This window comes from Oncorhynchus mykiss, chromosome 13, assembly GCF_057628025.1.
Source record: "Oncorhynchus mykiss isolate SJ-2025 chromosome 13, ASM5762802v1, whole genome shotgun sequence".
NCBI classification, from domain to species: domain Eukaryota; kingdom Metazoa; phylum Chordata; class Actinopteri; order Salmoniformes; family Salmonidae; genus Oncorhynchus; species Oncorhynchus mykiss.
Window position 1 is genome coordinate 7,531,354 of NC_143034.1, and position 16,895 is coordinate 7,548,248.

The following is a 16,895-nucleotide window of genomic DNA, read 5'->3' on the forward strand; positions in this document are numbered from 1 at the left end:
GTCATGTAAGCGCAGGCGTCGGCCATCACACCGACCCATTCGCAACCCTCCTCCCAGTTTATCAATAAAAGACCAGCGATTTCAGGTAATCCGAAAATGCTTTCATGATCATTTAAACGATAGACAACAGTTGAACATTACAGTAAACGTTTATTGTCAATCGGTAATGTGGTCGATTGCAGCTGTTGAATAGTGTCAGTTTTGTCGGGCTTGCAGCGGTTGTTGTGGTTTCCGTGTGTCATGTTTATTATTATTTTTTTTACTCAGGGTCGTTATCGATAAAAGCCATTACATACCTGAGGACTCAAAATGAATGTATATCTGAGTAAGAGTATGGTACTGTGTAAAAAAAAGTGACGATTAGTTAATTACCCCTTATTGTTCTGCTGTAGCGCTTGTTGCACAAGCAATAAAACGGACTCCTCACACCGTGACAAATATAATGAAAAGAGGATACCGGGTCAGTATGTGTGTGTGTATATATATATATACTACCGTTCAAAAATGTGGAGTCACTTAGAAATGTCCTTGTTTTTCATGAAAACATCCATGAAATTAGTTGTAAAATGAATAGAAAATATAGTCAAGACATTGACAAGGTTATAAATAATGATTTTTAATTGAAATAATAATTATGTCCTTCAAACTTTGCTTTCATCAAAGAATCCTCAATTTGCAGCAATTACAGCGTTGCAGGCCTTTGGCATTCTAGTTGTCAATTTGTTGAGGTAATCTGAAGAGATTTCACCCCATGCTTCCTGAAGCACCTCCCACAAGTTGAATTGGCTTGATGGGCACTTCTTATGTACCATACGGTCAAACTGCTCCCACAACAGCTCCATAGGGTTGAAATCTGGTGACTGTGCTGGCCACTCCATTATAGACAGAATACCAGCTGACTGCTTCTTCCCTAAATAGTTATTGCATAGTTTGGAGCTGTGCTTTGGGTCATTGTCCTGTTGTAGGAGGAAATTGGCTCCAATTAAGCACCGTCCACAGGGTATGGCATGGCGTTGCAAAATGGAGTGATAACCTTCCTTCTTCAAGATCCCTTTTACCCTGTACAAATATCCCACTTTACCACCACCAAAGCACCCACAGACCATCACATTCCCTCCACCATGCTTGACAGATGGCGTCAAGAACTCCTCCAGCATCTTTTCATTTTTCTGCGTCTCACGAATGATCTCCTTTGTGATCCGAATATCTCAAACTTAGATTTGTCTGTCCATAACACTTTTTTTCCAATCTTCCTCTGTCCAGTGTCTGTGTTCTTTTTCCCATCTTAATCTTTTATTTTTATTGGCCAGTCTGAGATATGTCTTTTTCTTTGCAACTCTGCCTAGAAGGACAGCATCCAGGAGTCGCCTCTTCAATGTTGACATTGAGACTGGTGTTTTGCGGGTACTGTTTAATGAAGCTGCCAGTTGAGGACTTGTGAGGCGTCTGTTTCTCAAACTAGACACTCTAATGTACTTGTCCTCTTGCTCAGTTGTGTCCCGAGGCCTCCCACTCCCCTTTCTATTCTGGTTAGAGACAGTTAGTGCTGTTCTGTGAAGGGAGTAGTACACAGCGTTGTTCAAGATCTTCAGTTTCTTGGCAATTTCTCACATGGAATAGCCTTAATTTCTCAGAACAAGAATAGACTGACGAGTTTCAGAAGAAAGTTATTTGTTTCTGGCCATTTTGAGCCAGTAATCAAACCCACAAATGCTGGTGCTCCAGACACTCAACTAGTCTAAAGAAGGGCAGTTTTATTGCTTCTTTAAATAGCACGACCGTTTTCAGCTGTGCTAACATAATTGCAAAAGTGTTTTCTAATGATCCGTTAGCCTTTTTAAAATGATACACTTGGATTAGCTAACACAGCGTTCCAGGTGAACACAGGAGTGATGGTTGCTGATAATCGGCCTCTGTACCCCTATGTAGATATCCCATTACAAATCAGCCCGTTTCCAGCTACAATAGTAATTTACAACATTAACAATGTCTACACTGTATTTCTGATCCATTTTAATGGATACATTGTTTGGCTTTTCTTTCAAAAACAAGTACATTTCTAAGTGACCACAAACTTTTGAAGGGTAGTGTGAATGTATATTATATATGTTTTTCTGATCGTTTATTTCATTTCTGAACAACACTTAGATTTTAGTTTTTTGATTCAGACACTTTCTTTAAAATAAAATAAAAAGCATCCAGTCCACTTCATACCATGTCTGAACTGGGTTCTGACTGCAGTGTTCATACCATGTCTGAACTGGGTTCTGGCTGCAGTGTTCATACCATGTCTGAACTGGGTTCTGGCTGCCGTGTTCATACCATGTCTGAACTGGGTTCTGGCTGCAGTGTTCATACCACGTCTGAACTGGGTTCTGGCTGCAGTGTTGCAGCCCAGACAAGCTCACAACAGGGTCCAGAGATGGCATCAGTGAAGCTGGAGGACTGCAGTAAAACACTGGAACTCAATGTGATTGTCAAAGAGGAGGAGGAGGAGCGAGAAATTGAGGAGGAGGAGGAGGAGGAAGAAGAGGATGAGGAAGATAATGACATTGACTCTGGTGAGTCCAGGTTGGCTACGCCAGCATTTTGGTTCCATCATAGTCCTTAAAGTCCAGATCTGGGTTCAAATAGGATTTAAAAACGTGTTTGTTGGAGCCTACCTGAAGTGTCAGCTAGTTAAGTGGGGTGATGGTCACTTTTGAGACTATTGGACCAGGCACATATTGATTTCAATCAAGCACAGACGGATTTTCAATTCGAATTGAACCCATGGCTACTATTGTCTGGTGTGGCACACACAGCATGTGTAGTCCAAAAATAACGCCTAAGCCCCTGTTTTGATGTTGTTCAAGTAGATATGGAAGAAGAGGAGGGCCAGAAAGGAGGAGGTGTGGCCAACCCAGGTAATAAGTACACTAGCCAGGGTATAGACTAATATAGGTCATATATTACAATAGAAAGAGGACTAACCCAGGTAATATATTACAATAGAAAGAGGACTAACCCAGGTAATATATTACAATAGAAAGAGGACTAACCCAGGTAATATATTACAATAGAAAGAGAACTAACCCAGGTAATATATTACAATAGAAAGAGGACTAACCCAGGTAATACATTACAATAGAAAGAGGACTAACCCAGGTAATATATTACAATAGAAAGAGGACTAACCCAGGTAATATATTACAATAGAAAGAGAACTAACCCAGGTAATATATTACAATAGAAAGAGGACTAACCCAGGTAATATACTGTATTAGAATAGAAAGGGGACTAACCCAGGTAATACATTACAACAGAAACAGGACTAACCCAGGTAATATATTACAATAGAAAGAGGACTAACCCAGGTAATATATTACAATAGAAAGAGGACTAACCCCGGTAATATATTACAATAGAAAGAGAACTAACCCAGGTAATATATTACAATAGAAAGAGGACTAACCCAGGTAATATATTACAATAGAAAGAGAACTAACCCAGGTAATACATTACAATAGAAAGAGAACTAACCCAGGTAATATATTACAATAGAAAGAGGACTAACCCAGGTAATATATTACAATAGAAAGAGGACTAACCCAGGTAATACATTACAATAGAAAGAGGACTAACCCAGGTAATATATTACAATAGAAAGAGGACTAACCCAGGTAATACATTACAATAGAAAGAGGACTAACCCAGATAATATTATTACTATTATTATTACTACTACTATTACTACTACTACTACTACTACTACTATTATTATTACTATTATTATTACTACTACTATTACTACTATTACTACTACTACTAGTATTATTACTACTACTATTACTACTATTATTATTACTACTATTACTACTACTATTACTACTACTACTACTACTACTACTATTATTACTACTACTACTACTACTACTACTATTATTACTACTACTACTACTAATAATAATAATAATATTATTACTATTATTACTGGTATTATTATTATTAGTATTATTATTATTATTTTATATTTTATTACTATTATTATGTGAATATCTATTATAAAGTTTTAATGAACATTGTGTTCCAGTCTAATTGGTTTGATGTTTTACAGGGCTTGTTATTGTTAAAAGACAGGATGAGGAGGAGAGGGACAGAGAGAAGGATGAAGAGGAGGAGGAGGAAGGTGTGGATAGGACCAAGCCAGGTAATCACTGATCAGAACATGCATCCAGAGGAGGAGGTGGGGGATGGAGAGGAGGCGGAAGGTATAGATGGGACCTTGCCAGGATTTATTTAAACCCATTCAAATACCCATTCATATACACATTAATATACAATAAACACATTCAACTACCCATTCATATACACATTAATATACAATAAACACATTCAACTACCCATTCATATACACATTAATATACAATAAACACATTCAACTACCCATTAATATACATATTAATATACAATAAACACATTAAACTACCCATTAATATACAATAAACACATTCAACTACCCATTCATATACACATTAATATACAATAAACCCATTCAACTACCCATTAATATACAATAAACACATTCAACTACCCATTCATATACACATGAATATACAATAAACACATTCAACTACCCATTCATACACATATTAATATACAATAAACACATTCATCTACCCATTCATATACACATTAATATACAATAAACACATTCAAATACCCATTAATATACACATATTAATATACAATAAACACAAACTACCCATTCATATACACATTAATATACAATAAACACATTCAAATACCCATTCATATACACATTAATATACAACAAACACATTAATATACCCATTAATATACAATAAACACATTCAAATACCCATTCATATACCCATTAATATACAATAAACACATTCAAATACCCATTCATATACACATTAATATACAACAAACACATTAATATACCCATTAATATACAATAAACACATTCAACTACCCATTCATATACCCATTAATATACAATAAACACATTAAACTACCCATTAATATACAATAAACACATTCAACTACCCATTCATATACACATTAATATACAATAAACACATTCATCTACCCATTCATATACACATTAATATACAATAAACACATTCAACTACCCATTAATATACAATAAACACATTCAAATACCCATTCATATACACATTAATATACAATAAACACATTCAACTACCCATTAATATACATATTAATATACAATAAACACATTAAACTACCCATTAATATACAATAAACACATTCAACTACCCATTCATATACACATTAATATATAATAAACCCATTCAACTACCCATTAATATACAATAAACACATTCAACTACCCATTCATATACACATGAATATACAATAAACACATTCAACTACCCATTAATATACATATTAATATACAATAAACCCATTCAACTACCCATTAATATACACATTAATATACAATAAACACATTCAAATACCCATTCATATACACATTAATATACAATAAACCCATTCAAATACCCATTCATATACATATTAATATACAATAAACACAAACTACCCATTCATACACATATTAATATACAATAAACACAAACTACCCATTCATATACATATTCATATACAATCAATTCATTAAACTCCACATTTATATACACATTAATATGCAAAGTGCTGTACAGAAACCCAGCCTAAACCCCCAAACAGCAAGCAATGCAGGTGTAGAAGCACGGTGACTAGGAAAAACTCCCTAGAAAGGCCAAAACCTAGGAAGAAACCTAGAGAGGAATCAGGCTATGAGGGGTTCTGAGGCCCCACAAGGGTGTGTTCTCAGCCCTCTCCTGTTACTCCCTGTTCACCCATGACTGCGTGGCCATGCACGCCTCCAACTCAATCATCAAGTTTGCAGACGACACTACAGTGGTAGGCTTGATTACCAACAATGACGAGACGGCCTACAGGGAGGAGGTGAGGGCCCTCGGAGTGTGGTGTCAGGAAAATAACCTCTCACTCAATGTCAACAAAACAAAGGAGATGATCGTGTACTTCAGGAAACAGCAGTGGGAGCACCCCCCTATCCACATCGACGGGACAGCAGTGGAGAAGGTGGAAAGTTAAGTTCCTCTGCATACACATCACGGACAAACTGAAATGGTCCACCCACACAGACAGCATGGTTAAGAAGCTGAAGAAATTTGGCTTGTCACCTAAAACCCCCACAAACTTCTACAGATGCACAATCGAGAGCATCTTGTCAGGCTTTATCACCACGTGGTAGGGCAACTACACTTCCCTAAACCGTAAAGCTCTCCAGAGGGTAGTGAGGTCTGCACAACGCATCACCGGCGGCAAACTACCTGCCCTCCAGGACACCTACACCACCCGATGTCACAGGAAGGCCAAAAAGATCATCAAGGACAACAACCACCTGAGCCACTGCCTGTTCACCCCGCTATCATCCAGAAGGCGAGTTCAGTACAGGTGCATCAAAGCTGGGACTGAGAGACTGAAAAACAGCTTCTATCTCAAGGCCATCAGACTGTTAAACAGCCATCACTAACAAAGAGAGGCTGCTGCCAACACACAGACTCAAATCACTGACCACTTTAATAAATTGATTTAATAATGTTATCACTAGTCACTTTAAACAATGCTTTCATATGTTTACATATCCTACATTACTCATCTCATAGGGGCGGCAGGGTAGCCTAGTGGTTAGAGCGTTGGACTAGTAACCGAAAGGTTGCAAGTTCAAACCCCCGAGCTGACAAGGTATACATCTGTCGTTCTGCCCTTGTTCCTAGGCCGTCATTGAAAATATATATAAATGTGTTCTTAACTGACTTGCCTAGTTAAATAAAGGTTAAAAAAATATGTATATACTATATTTTATACCATCTATTGCATCTTTCCTGTGCCGCACGGCCATCACACATCCATATATTTATAGATACATATTCCATCCCCTTACATTGTGTGTATAAGGTCGTTGTGAATTTGTTAGATCACTTGTTGGTTATTACTGCACTGTCGTAACTAGAAGCACAAGCATTTCGCTACACTCACATTAACATCTGCCAACCATGTGTATGTGACCAATAACATCTGCCAACCATGTGTATGTGACAAATAACATCTGCCAACCATGTGTATGTGACAAATAAAACGTGATTTTATTTAAACCCATTAAACTACCCATTAATATACACATTAATACACAATAAACCCATTAAACTACCCATTCATATACACATTAATATACAATAAACCCATTAAACTACCCATTCATATACACATTAATATACAATAAACCCATTAAACTACCCATTCATATACACATTAATATACAATAAACCCATTAAACTACCCATTCATATACACATTAATATACAATAAACCCATTAAACTACCCATTAATATACACATTAATATACAATAAACCCATTAAACTACCCATTAATATACACATTAATATACAATAAACCCATTAAACTACCCATTAATATACACATTAATATACAATAAACCCATTAAACTACCCATTCATATACACATTAATATACAATAAACCCATTAAACTACCCATTAATATACACATTAATATACAATAAACCCATTAAACGACCCATTAATATACACATTAATATACAATAAACCCATTAAACTACCCATTCATATACACATTAATATACAATAAACCCATTAAACTACCCATTAATATACACATTAATATACAATAAACCCATTAAACTACCCATTAATATACAATAAACCCATTAAACTACCCATTAATATACACATTAATATACAATAAACCCATTAAACTACCCATTAATATACAATAAACCCATTAAACTACCCATTAATATACACATTAATATACAATAAACCCATTAAACTACCCATTCATATACACATTAATATACAATAAACCCATTAAACACATTAAACTACCCATTCATATACACATTAATATACAATAAACCCATTAAACACATTAAACTACCCATTAATATACACATGAATATACAATAAACCCATTAAACTACCCATTAATATACACATTAATATACAATAAACCCATTAAACTACCCATTAATATACACATTAATATACAATAAACCCATTAAACTACCCATTCATATACACATTAATATACAATAAACCCATTAAACACATTAAACTACCCATTAATTTACACATGAATATACAATAAACCCATTAAACTACCCATTCATATACACATTAATATACAATAAACCCATTAAACTACCCATTCATATACACATGAATATACAATAATAAAGAATGTTTATTCTTATTGTTAAAATAATAATAATAATAAATGTTTATTTTAGTTTCTAAATGCATTCTGTCATTACTAAATCATGTGATAGGTATTTTTATTTTATTGTAAAAATAAATAAAAATCACACACAAACATTTAATTAATAACATATTTAATCAGTCTTCTTCCTCAAATGAAGGAGATGATGACGCACTCTTTGCAAGAGGGAGGGATTCTGATTTCATTGGTCCTCAACTCGCGGTTCAGACTATTCATTCAGGATAGTGTTGGGCAGGTTAGTTCTGAAGGATTCATTCAGGATAGAGTTGGCCTGCTTGGGAGCAGGTTAGTTCTGAAGGATTAATTCAGGATAGAGTTGGCCTGCTTGGGAGCAGGTTAGTTCTGAAGGATTCATTCAGGATAGAGTTGGCCTGCTTGGGAGCAGGTTAGTTCTGAAGGATTCATTCAGGATAGAGTTGGCCTGCTTGGGAGCAGGTTAGTTCTGAATGATTCATTCAGGATAGAGTTGGCTTGAGGTTAGTTGGTGAAGGATTCATTCAGGATAGAGTTGGCCTGAGGTTAGTTGGTGAAGGATTCATTCAGGATAGAGTTGACCTGAGGTTAGTTGGTGAAGGATTCATTCATGATAGAGTTGGCCTGAGGTTAGTTGGTGAAGGATTCATTCATGATAGAGTTGGCCTGAGGTTAGTTGGTGAAGGATTCATTCAGGATAGAGTTGGCCTGAGGTTAGTTGGTGAAGGATTCATTCAGGATAGAGTTGGCCTGCCCGGGAGCAGGTTAGTTCTGAATGATTCATTCAGGATAGAGTTGGCCTGAGGTTAGTTGGTGAAGGATTCATTCAGGATAGAGTTGGCCTGAGGTTAGTTGGTGAAGGATTCATTCAGGATAGAGTTGGCCTGAGGTTAGTTGGTGAAGGATTCATTCAGGATAGAGTTGGCCTGCTTGGGAGCAGGTTAGTTCTAAAGGATTCATTCAGGATAGAGTTGGCCTGAGGTTAGTTGGTGAAGGATTCATTCAGGATAGAGTTGGCCTGCCCGGGAGCAGGTTAGTTGGTGAAGGATTCATTCAGGATAGAGTTGGCTTGAGGTTAGTTGGTGAAGGATTCATTCAGGATAGAGTTGGCCTGAGGTTAGTTCTGAAGGATTCATTCAGGATAGAGTTGGCCTGAGGTTAGTTGGTGAAGTATTCATTCAGGATAGAGTTGGCCTGAGGTTAGTTCTGAAGGATTCATTCAGGATAGAGTTGGCCTGAGGTTAGTTGGTGAAGGATTCATTCAGGATAGAGTTGGCCTGAGGTTAGTTGGTGAAGGATTCATTCAGGATAGAGTTGGCCTGCTTCGGAGCAGGTTAGTTCTGAAGGATTCATTCAGGATAGAGTTGGCCTGCTTGGGAGCAGGTTAGTTCTGAAAGATTCATTCAGGATAGAGTTGGCTTGAGGTTAGTTGGTGAAGGATTCATTCAGGATAGAGTTGGCCTGAGGTTAGTTGGTGAAGGATTCATTCAGGATAAAGTTGGCCTGAGGTTAGTTGGTGAAGAATTCATTCAGGATAGAGTTGGCCTGAGGTTAGTTGGTGAAGGATTCATTCATGATAGAGTTGGCCTGAGGTTAGTTGGTGAAGGATTCATTCAGGATAGAGTTGGCCTGCCCGGGAGCAGGTTAGTTCTGAATGATTCATTCAGGATAGAGTTGGCCTGAGGTTAGTTGGTGAAGGATTCATTCAGGATAGAGTTGGCCTGAGGTTAGTTGGTGAAGGATTCATTCAGGATAGAGTTGGCCTGCTTGGGAGCAGTTTAGTTCTAAAGGATTCATTCAGGATAGAGTTGGCCTGAGGTTAGTTGGTGAAGGATTCATTCAGGATAGAGTTGGCCTGAGGTTAGTTGGTGAAGGATTCATTCAGGATAGAGTTGGCCTGCCCGGGAGCAGGTTAGTTCTGAATGATTCATTCAGGATAGAGTTGGCCTGAGGTTAGTTGGTGAAGGATTCATTCAGGATAGAGTTGGCCTGAGGTTTGTTGGTGAAGGATTCATTCAGGATAGAGTTGGCCTGCCCGGGAGCAGGTTAGTTGGTGAAGGATTCATTCAGGATAGAGTTGGCCTGAGGTTAGTTGGTGAAGGATTCATTCAGGATAGAGTTGGCCTGAGGTTAGTTCTGAAGGATTCATTCAGGATAGAGTTGGCCTGAGGTTAGTTGGTGAAGGATTCATTCAGGATAGAGTTGGCCTGCCCGGGAGCAGGTTAGTTGGTGAAGGATTAATTCAGGATAGAGTTGGCCTGAGGTTAGTTGGTGAAGGATTCATTCAGGATATAGTTGGCCTGAGGTTAGTTCTGAAGGATTCATTCAGGATAGAGTTGGCCTGAGGTTAGTTGGTGAAGGATTCATTCAGGATAGAGTTGGCCTGAGGTTAGTTGGTGAAGGATTCATTCAGGATAGAGTTGGCCTGAGGTTAGTTCTGAAGGATTCATTCAGGATAGAGTTGGCCTGAGGTTAGTTGGTGAAGGATTCATTCAGGATAGAGTTGGCCTGAGGTTAGTTGGTGAAGGATTCATTCAGGATAGAGTTGGCCTGAGGTTAGTTCTGAAGGATTCATTCAGGATAGAGTTGGCCTGAGGTTAGTTGGTGAAGGATTCATTCAGGATAGAGTTGGCCTGAGGTTAGTTGGTGAAGGATTCATTCAGGATAGAGTTGGCCTGAGGTTAGTTGGTGAAGGATTCATTCAGGATAGAGTTGGCCTGAGGTTAGTTGGTGAAGGATTAAAAGGTGAGCCACATTCATATGACTGGTTGTCCTTTTAAATAGTTTTCAAACCAGCTACATGCAGCCTGGTCCAGGCCTCAGAATAAGTTGTGTAGTATTTATTGGGATCCTCAATTAGCCCCTCTTTCAGGGGTCCAAACAGGAAATAAAACACAACAAATAAAATACATGATATCCATAAAATATACATAACACTACATACTCTCCTGCCTCTGCCTCACGCTTCAGAAACAGGGGATGCCTCCTGTTCTATGAGCCGTTCCGGCTTGTTCAGACCAAGGCTTGTGGAAGGCTACTTACCGACATACAGTGCATTCGCAAAGTATTCAGACCACTTGACTTTTCCCACATTTTGTTACACTACAGCTTTATTCTGAAATAGATTAAACAAATTTAAAAAAAATCCTCATCAATCTACACACAACACCCCATAAGGACGAAGCGAAAACAGGTTTTCAGAAATGTTTGCAAATGTATTAAAAATGAAAACAGAGACCCTTTGCTAGGAGACTTGAAATTGAGCTCAGGTGCATCCTGTTTCCATTGATCATCCTTGATGTTTCTACATCTTGATTGGAGTCCACCTGTGGTAAATGTAATTGATTGGACATGATTTGGAAAGGCACACACCTGTCTATATAAGGTCCCACAGTTGACAGTACATGTCAGAGCAAAAACCAAGCCATGAGGTGGAAGGAATTGTCCTTAGAGCTCAGAGACAGGACTGTGTCACGACACAGATATGGTGAAGGGTTTCCTAGAGCCAACTGGCCAAACTGAGCAATCGGGGAGAAGGGCCTTGGTCAGGGAGGTGACCAAGAACCCGATGGTCACTCTGACAGAGCTCCAGAGTTCCTCTGTGGAGATGGGAGAACCTACCACAAGGACAACCATCTCTGCAGCACTCCACCAATCAGGCCTTTATGGTAGAGTGGCCAGACAGAAGCCACTTCTCAGTAAAAGGCACATGACAGCCAAAAGGCACCTAAAGGACTCAGACCGTGAGAAACGAGATTATCTGGTCTGATGAAACTAACATTGAACTCTTTGGCCTGAATGCCAGCGTCACATCTGGAGGAAACCTGGCACCATCCCTATGGTGAAGCATGGTGGTGGCAGTGCTGTGGGGATGTTTTTCAGCGGGAGGGACTGGGAGACTAGTCAGGATCGAGGGAAAGATGAACGGAGCAAAGTACAGGGAAATTCTTGATGAAAACCTGCTCCAGAGTATGGGGCGAAGGTTCGCCTTCCAACAGGACAACGACCTTAAGCACACAGCCAAGACAACACAGGAGTGGCTTCGGGACAAGTCTCTGAATGTCCTTGAGTGGCCCAGCCAGAGCCCGGACTTGAATATCCCAGTAGTCGCTGATCAGAACATACATCTATGAGGAAGGTGTGGGTAGAACCAACTCAGATCAGAATATACATTTAGGAGAAGTCAACTATCCTTTCTACCTTTTTAGATACCGATGCATAGTATAGCATATAAAATAGAAAACATGTGTTTAACCCCTGTAATGTTGCCATTAAAACAGGAGAGGGTGCCAGCTCTGACCCAGACAGCCTTGGGGACCCTGACCCGGAGAGACCGTACCTCTGCTCCCAGTGCGGCAAGCGGTTTACTGCAGCCAGCAGCTTGAAGATACACACGATGACCCACAGCGGAGAGAAACCCCACCATTGTTCCATTTGCGGGAAGGCCTTCTTGCGATCCTATGACCTGAGACGACACCAGGTGGTTCACAAAGGTGAGAGAAACACCCATACCCTGATGTTAAACTATTTGATTTATTATGGTACAGGTACACTATTGTGTAACACAAGGAATTTGAAGATGATCTCCACTGTTTGCTTGTTAGCTAGCTATTCCAGACAGCTTAAAAAAAATAGCTGCCAACATTCCATTAAAACAATGCAGTCAATCCACAGCTGTACACTTTCTGACATCAGTTGTTGATAGGACTTAGACAAGTTGTAAAATGCAAGTACTGATATTGTATCGTATAAAAACACTCACTGCTTTCCAAGAGAGCACACATTGAGACATTGTGGGTTTGTTTAGATATATTTTAGAGGCTAATTATACGGAAAATTTGTATAAAACCTGTATATGACCAATATTTTAGGTCGACTAATTATATTACCCAATTTCTGATGCAACACATGCCTTTTATTTTCCTGCGTCAGTTAAAGCAGGAAATGCATAATCTACTGCCATTCATTCCAATTAGACTGGGTTGGATTTCTCCCTGACCAAGATGGCTGCCATTTTCAGACCATCATGGAACTTTGAGGGTTCACAACACAGCCCCTCTAATAATTGAGTAGGATCTCTATGGGTGCAGGTACATGGTATTGTAGCAAATTTGGGGTGTATCTCCGACCAGTATGGTCGGTATGGTCCTGGACCAAACTGGGTCCAGGAGACTGTCAACCCAACAGTGATCTGAACCTCTTGACGAGTTTGCTAGGTGTTGGGTTAAGGTCGCTATAGTATTTTACTGTATGTACAGTATATTGTTAAGCATGCAAGTGATGCTGTTCTCTCCTCTCTGTCCTAGCAGCTTCTCTAACCCCTATAATGTTGTCATTGAAACAGGAGAGGTTGCCAGATCTGACACAGACATCTCTGAGAAGCACCACCGCTGCTCCGAGTGCGGAAAGAGGTTCCTCACAAAGACGCGGCTGAACAGACATGCGCTGATTCACAGCGGAGAGAAACCACATCAGTGCTCTGTCTGCGGGAAGTGTTTCTTACGACCCGACGACCTGAGGAGACACATGACCATCCACACCGGAGAGAAAACCAAGCACGTCTGCCATCCGTGTGGGAAGACCTTCACCTTGCTACGGCACCTCAAGATCCACCAGCGAGTCCATACAGGAGAGAAACCATACCACTGCTCCAAGTGCCCGGAGAGTTTCGCCCACCTGTTGGAGTATAGGAAGCACAGACAGACCCACCGTATCGAGAAACCATACCACTGTGACGACTGTGGCAAGATGTTCTCCCACTTCAGAACCCTCAAGGTTCATCGTCTGATCCACACAGGAGAGAACCTCCACCACTGCTCCTACTGCGGGAAGGGTTTCACGATCAGAGGGAACCTCAACACCCACCTACTGACCCACACCAAGGAGAAACCGCATCAGTGCTCCATCTGCGGACAACGCTTCGCCAGATCCCAGTGCTTGAAAAAACACAAGCTCAAGAAGTTACACATGGAAGAGGTCCTCTACCACATCTGCGACTGCGGTAAGAGCTTCACGGATGTAGAGAAGCTGCAGACGCATGCAAGGACGCACTTGAAGAACCTTGAGAAGAGGTTCTGCTGCTCGTACTGCGGTCGGACGTTCGTACGGGCTGGTGACCTTCAAAGCCACCAGAGAACACACACTGGAGAGAAACCGTACGTCTGCACTATATGCGGGACCCGTTTCGCCCAGTCTGGGAACCTGAGAGTGCACCAGATCACGCACACTAAAGAGAGGCCGTACCCTTGTACTGTCTGTGATAAGGGGTTCACCACACCAGGGAGTCTGAAGGTACACATGAGGCTCCATACAGGGGAGAAGCCGTATGTCTGTAGCCTGTGTGGGAAAGGGTTCCATGTACCCAAATTGCTGAAGAAACACCAGGAGCATCACACAAGCGAGATGACAGCCTCCTTGGACATGACATAGGAAAAGCCTACAATTTGTCTGGAGGACTTTTATTTTGAAAAACACATGTCCTCAATGAGACCAGTGGCCAGTACTTTAGTCACTGAGGCCTATCCTTTCTCAATTCATCTTTCCTCGATTATCTCGCATCCTCTCTCCTCACCTCCTCAACTGTATTGGAGGAGAATATCTAAAGTCCCTCCCCTCAGACCTTCTCCTCCAATGAGTTTTGAGAAGAAGCTGAGGAGAGAGAATGCAAAGACTCGAGGACTGATGAATTGAGAAAAAAAATCCAGGTTTCTCTGCTGCTCTCATTAACACTAGCATCGCTGGGCCTCGGGCACGTACCAGTGGAGGGTCTACATTTGAAACAGTCTATAAATTCATTTAAGGACATGGGTTTTCAAAATAAAAGTCATCTGAAATTGTGCTCCAAATGTGCTTTTCAACGTCTCACTAGTCATGACTGAATTTGTAGTGCTTCATTTAGTGATACAGCCTTCATAAAGCTTCTCTAGGTTAACGCCATATATGAAGACAATAATGATGTGTTACATCGTGTTGCCCTCTTTAGGTAGCCTAGTGGTTAGAGCATTGGGCCCGTAACTGAAAGGTTGCTGGATCGAATCCCTGAGCGGACAAGGTAAAAATCTGTCATTCTGCCCCTGAGCAAGGCAGTTAACCCACGGTTCCCCTGAGCAAGGCAGTTAACCCACGGTTCCCCTGAGCAAGGCAGTTAACCCACTGTTCCCCTGAGCAAGGCAGTTAACCCACTGTTCCCCTGAGCAAGGCAGTTAACCCACTGTTCCCCTGAGCAAGGCAGTTAACCCACTGTTCCCCTGAGCAAGGCAGTTAACCCACTGTTCCCCTGAGCAAGGCAGTTAACCCACTGTTCCCCTGAGCAAGGCAGTTAACCCACTGTTCCCCTGAGCAAGGCAGTTAACCCACTGTTCCCCTGAGCAAGGCAGTTAACCCACTGTTCCCCTGAGCAAGGCAGTTAACCCACTGTTCCCTGGGCGCCGTGGATGTCGATTAAGGCAGCCCCCCACACCTCTCTGATTCACAGGGGTTAAATGCGGAAGACACATATCAGTTGAAGGCATTCAGTTGTATAACTGACTAGGTATCCCCCTTTCCATTATTGCCATCGTGGTTATTATTTGACCCTGCTGGTCATCTATGAACGATCTGGCCTTAATGGTCACATGGACTCTTAAATCTCTATCCGGCACAGCCAGAAGAGGTCTGGTCACCCATCAGAGCCTGGTTCCTCTCTACCCAGTACAGCCAGAAGAGGACTGGTCCCGCCTCGGCGCCTGGTTCCTCTCTACCAGACACAGCCAGAAGAGGACTGGTCCCGCCTCGGCGCCTGGTTCCTCTCTACCAGACACAGCCAGAAGAGGACTGGTCCCGCCTCGGCGCCTGGTTCCTCTCTACCAGACACAGCCAGAAGAGGACTGGTCCCGCCTCGGCGCCTGGTTCCTCTCTACCCGACACAGCCAGAAGAGGACTGGTCCCGCCTCGGCGCCTGGTTCCTCTCTACCAGACACAGCCAGAAGAGGACTGGTCCCGCCTCGGTGCCTGGTTCCTCTCTACCAGACACAGCCAGAAGAGGACTGGTCCCGCCTCGGCGCCTGGTTCCTCTCTACCAGACACAGCCAGAAGAGGACTGGCCACCCATCAGAGCCCTGCTTCCTCTCTAGGTTTCTTCCTAGGTTTCTGCCTTTCTAGGGAGCTTTTCCTGGTCCCTTTGCTTCTGCCTCTGCATTGCTTGTTCTTTGTGGTTATAGGCAGGGTTTCTGCAGGGCACTTTGTGACACCTGCTGATGTGAAAAAGGGCTTAATAACATACACATGATTTGATGTGACACAATGTGAACATATGTTATGACAATAAATGCCAACTGTGTGATGTGTTGTTCTTTGTTTGGGGTTCTCTGAGGGGTGGTTTACCAGACGCAGATTAAGCCTAGTCCTTGTCTAAAAAGCATTCTCAATGGAGAATTTATAGTGAAAAAGTGCTTTTTTAGTCCAGCACTGGGCTTGATCTGTGTCTGGGAAACCGCCACCAGAGACTTTTAACATGTGGAGTGTAGAAATGCTAAAATAAAATGAATGAATACCTGTCTTGGTGGCAATTTTGGGGATTATTTTG

At 41.1% G+C, this 16,895-nt stretch overlaps 1 protein-coding gene across 2 annotated transcripts; it reads left to right on the top strand.

Annotated features, from left to right (window-relative positions):
- Positions 1-3: 3 nt before the first annotated feature.
- Positions 4-16,644, top strand: LOC118938403 (uncharacterized). 2 transcript variants are annotated; one of them, XM_036942230.2, is made up of 6 exons: positions 4-85; positions 2,350-2,561; positions 2,859-2,906; positions 4,097-4,189; positions 12,613-12,825; positions 13,677-16,644. In XM_036942230.2, exons 2-6 carry the CDS (start codon positions 2,423-2,425, stop codon positions 14,759-14,761), a joined length of 1,578 nt encoding a protein of 525 aa, XP_036798125.2. In that variant the 5' UTR covers positions 4-85; positions 2,350-2,422; the 3' UTR covers positions 14,762-16,644. The 2 variants fall into 2 exon arrangements, with proteins under 2 accessions (XP_036798125.2, XP_036798124.2); XM_036942229.2 differs by lacking the exon at positions 4-85 and having other exon boundaries at positions 2,145-2,561.
- The last annotated feature ends 251 nt before the right edge of the window (positions 16,645-16,895 follow it).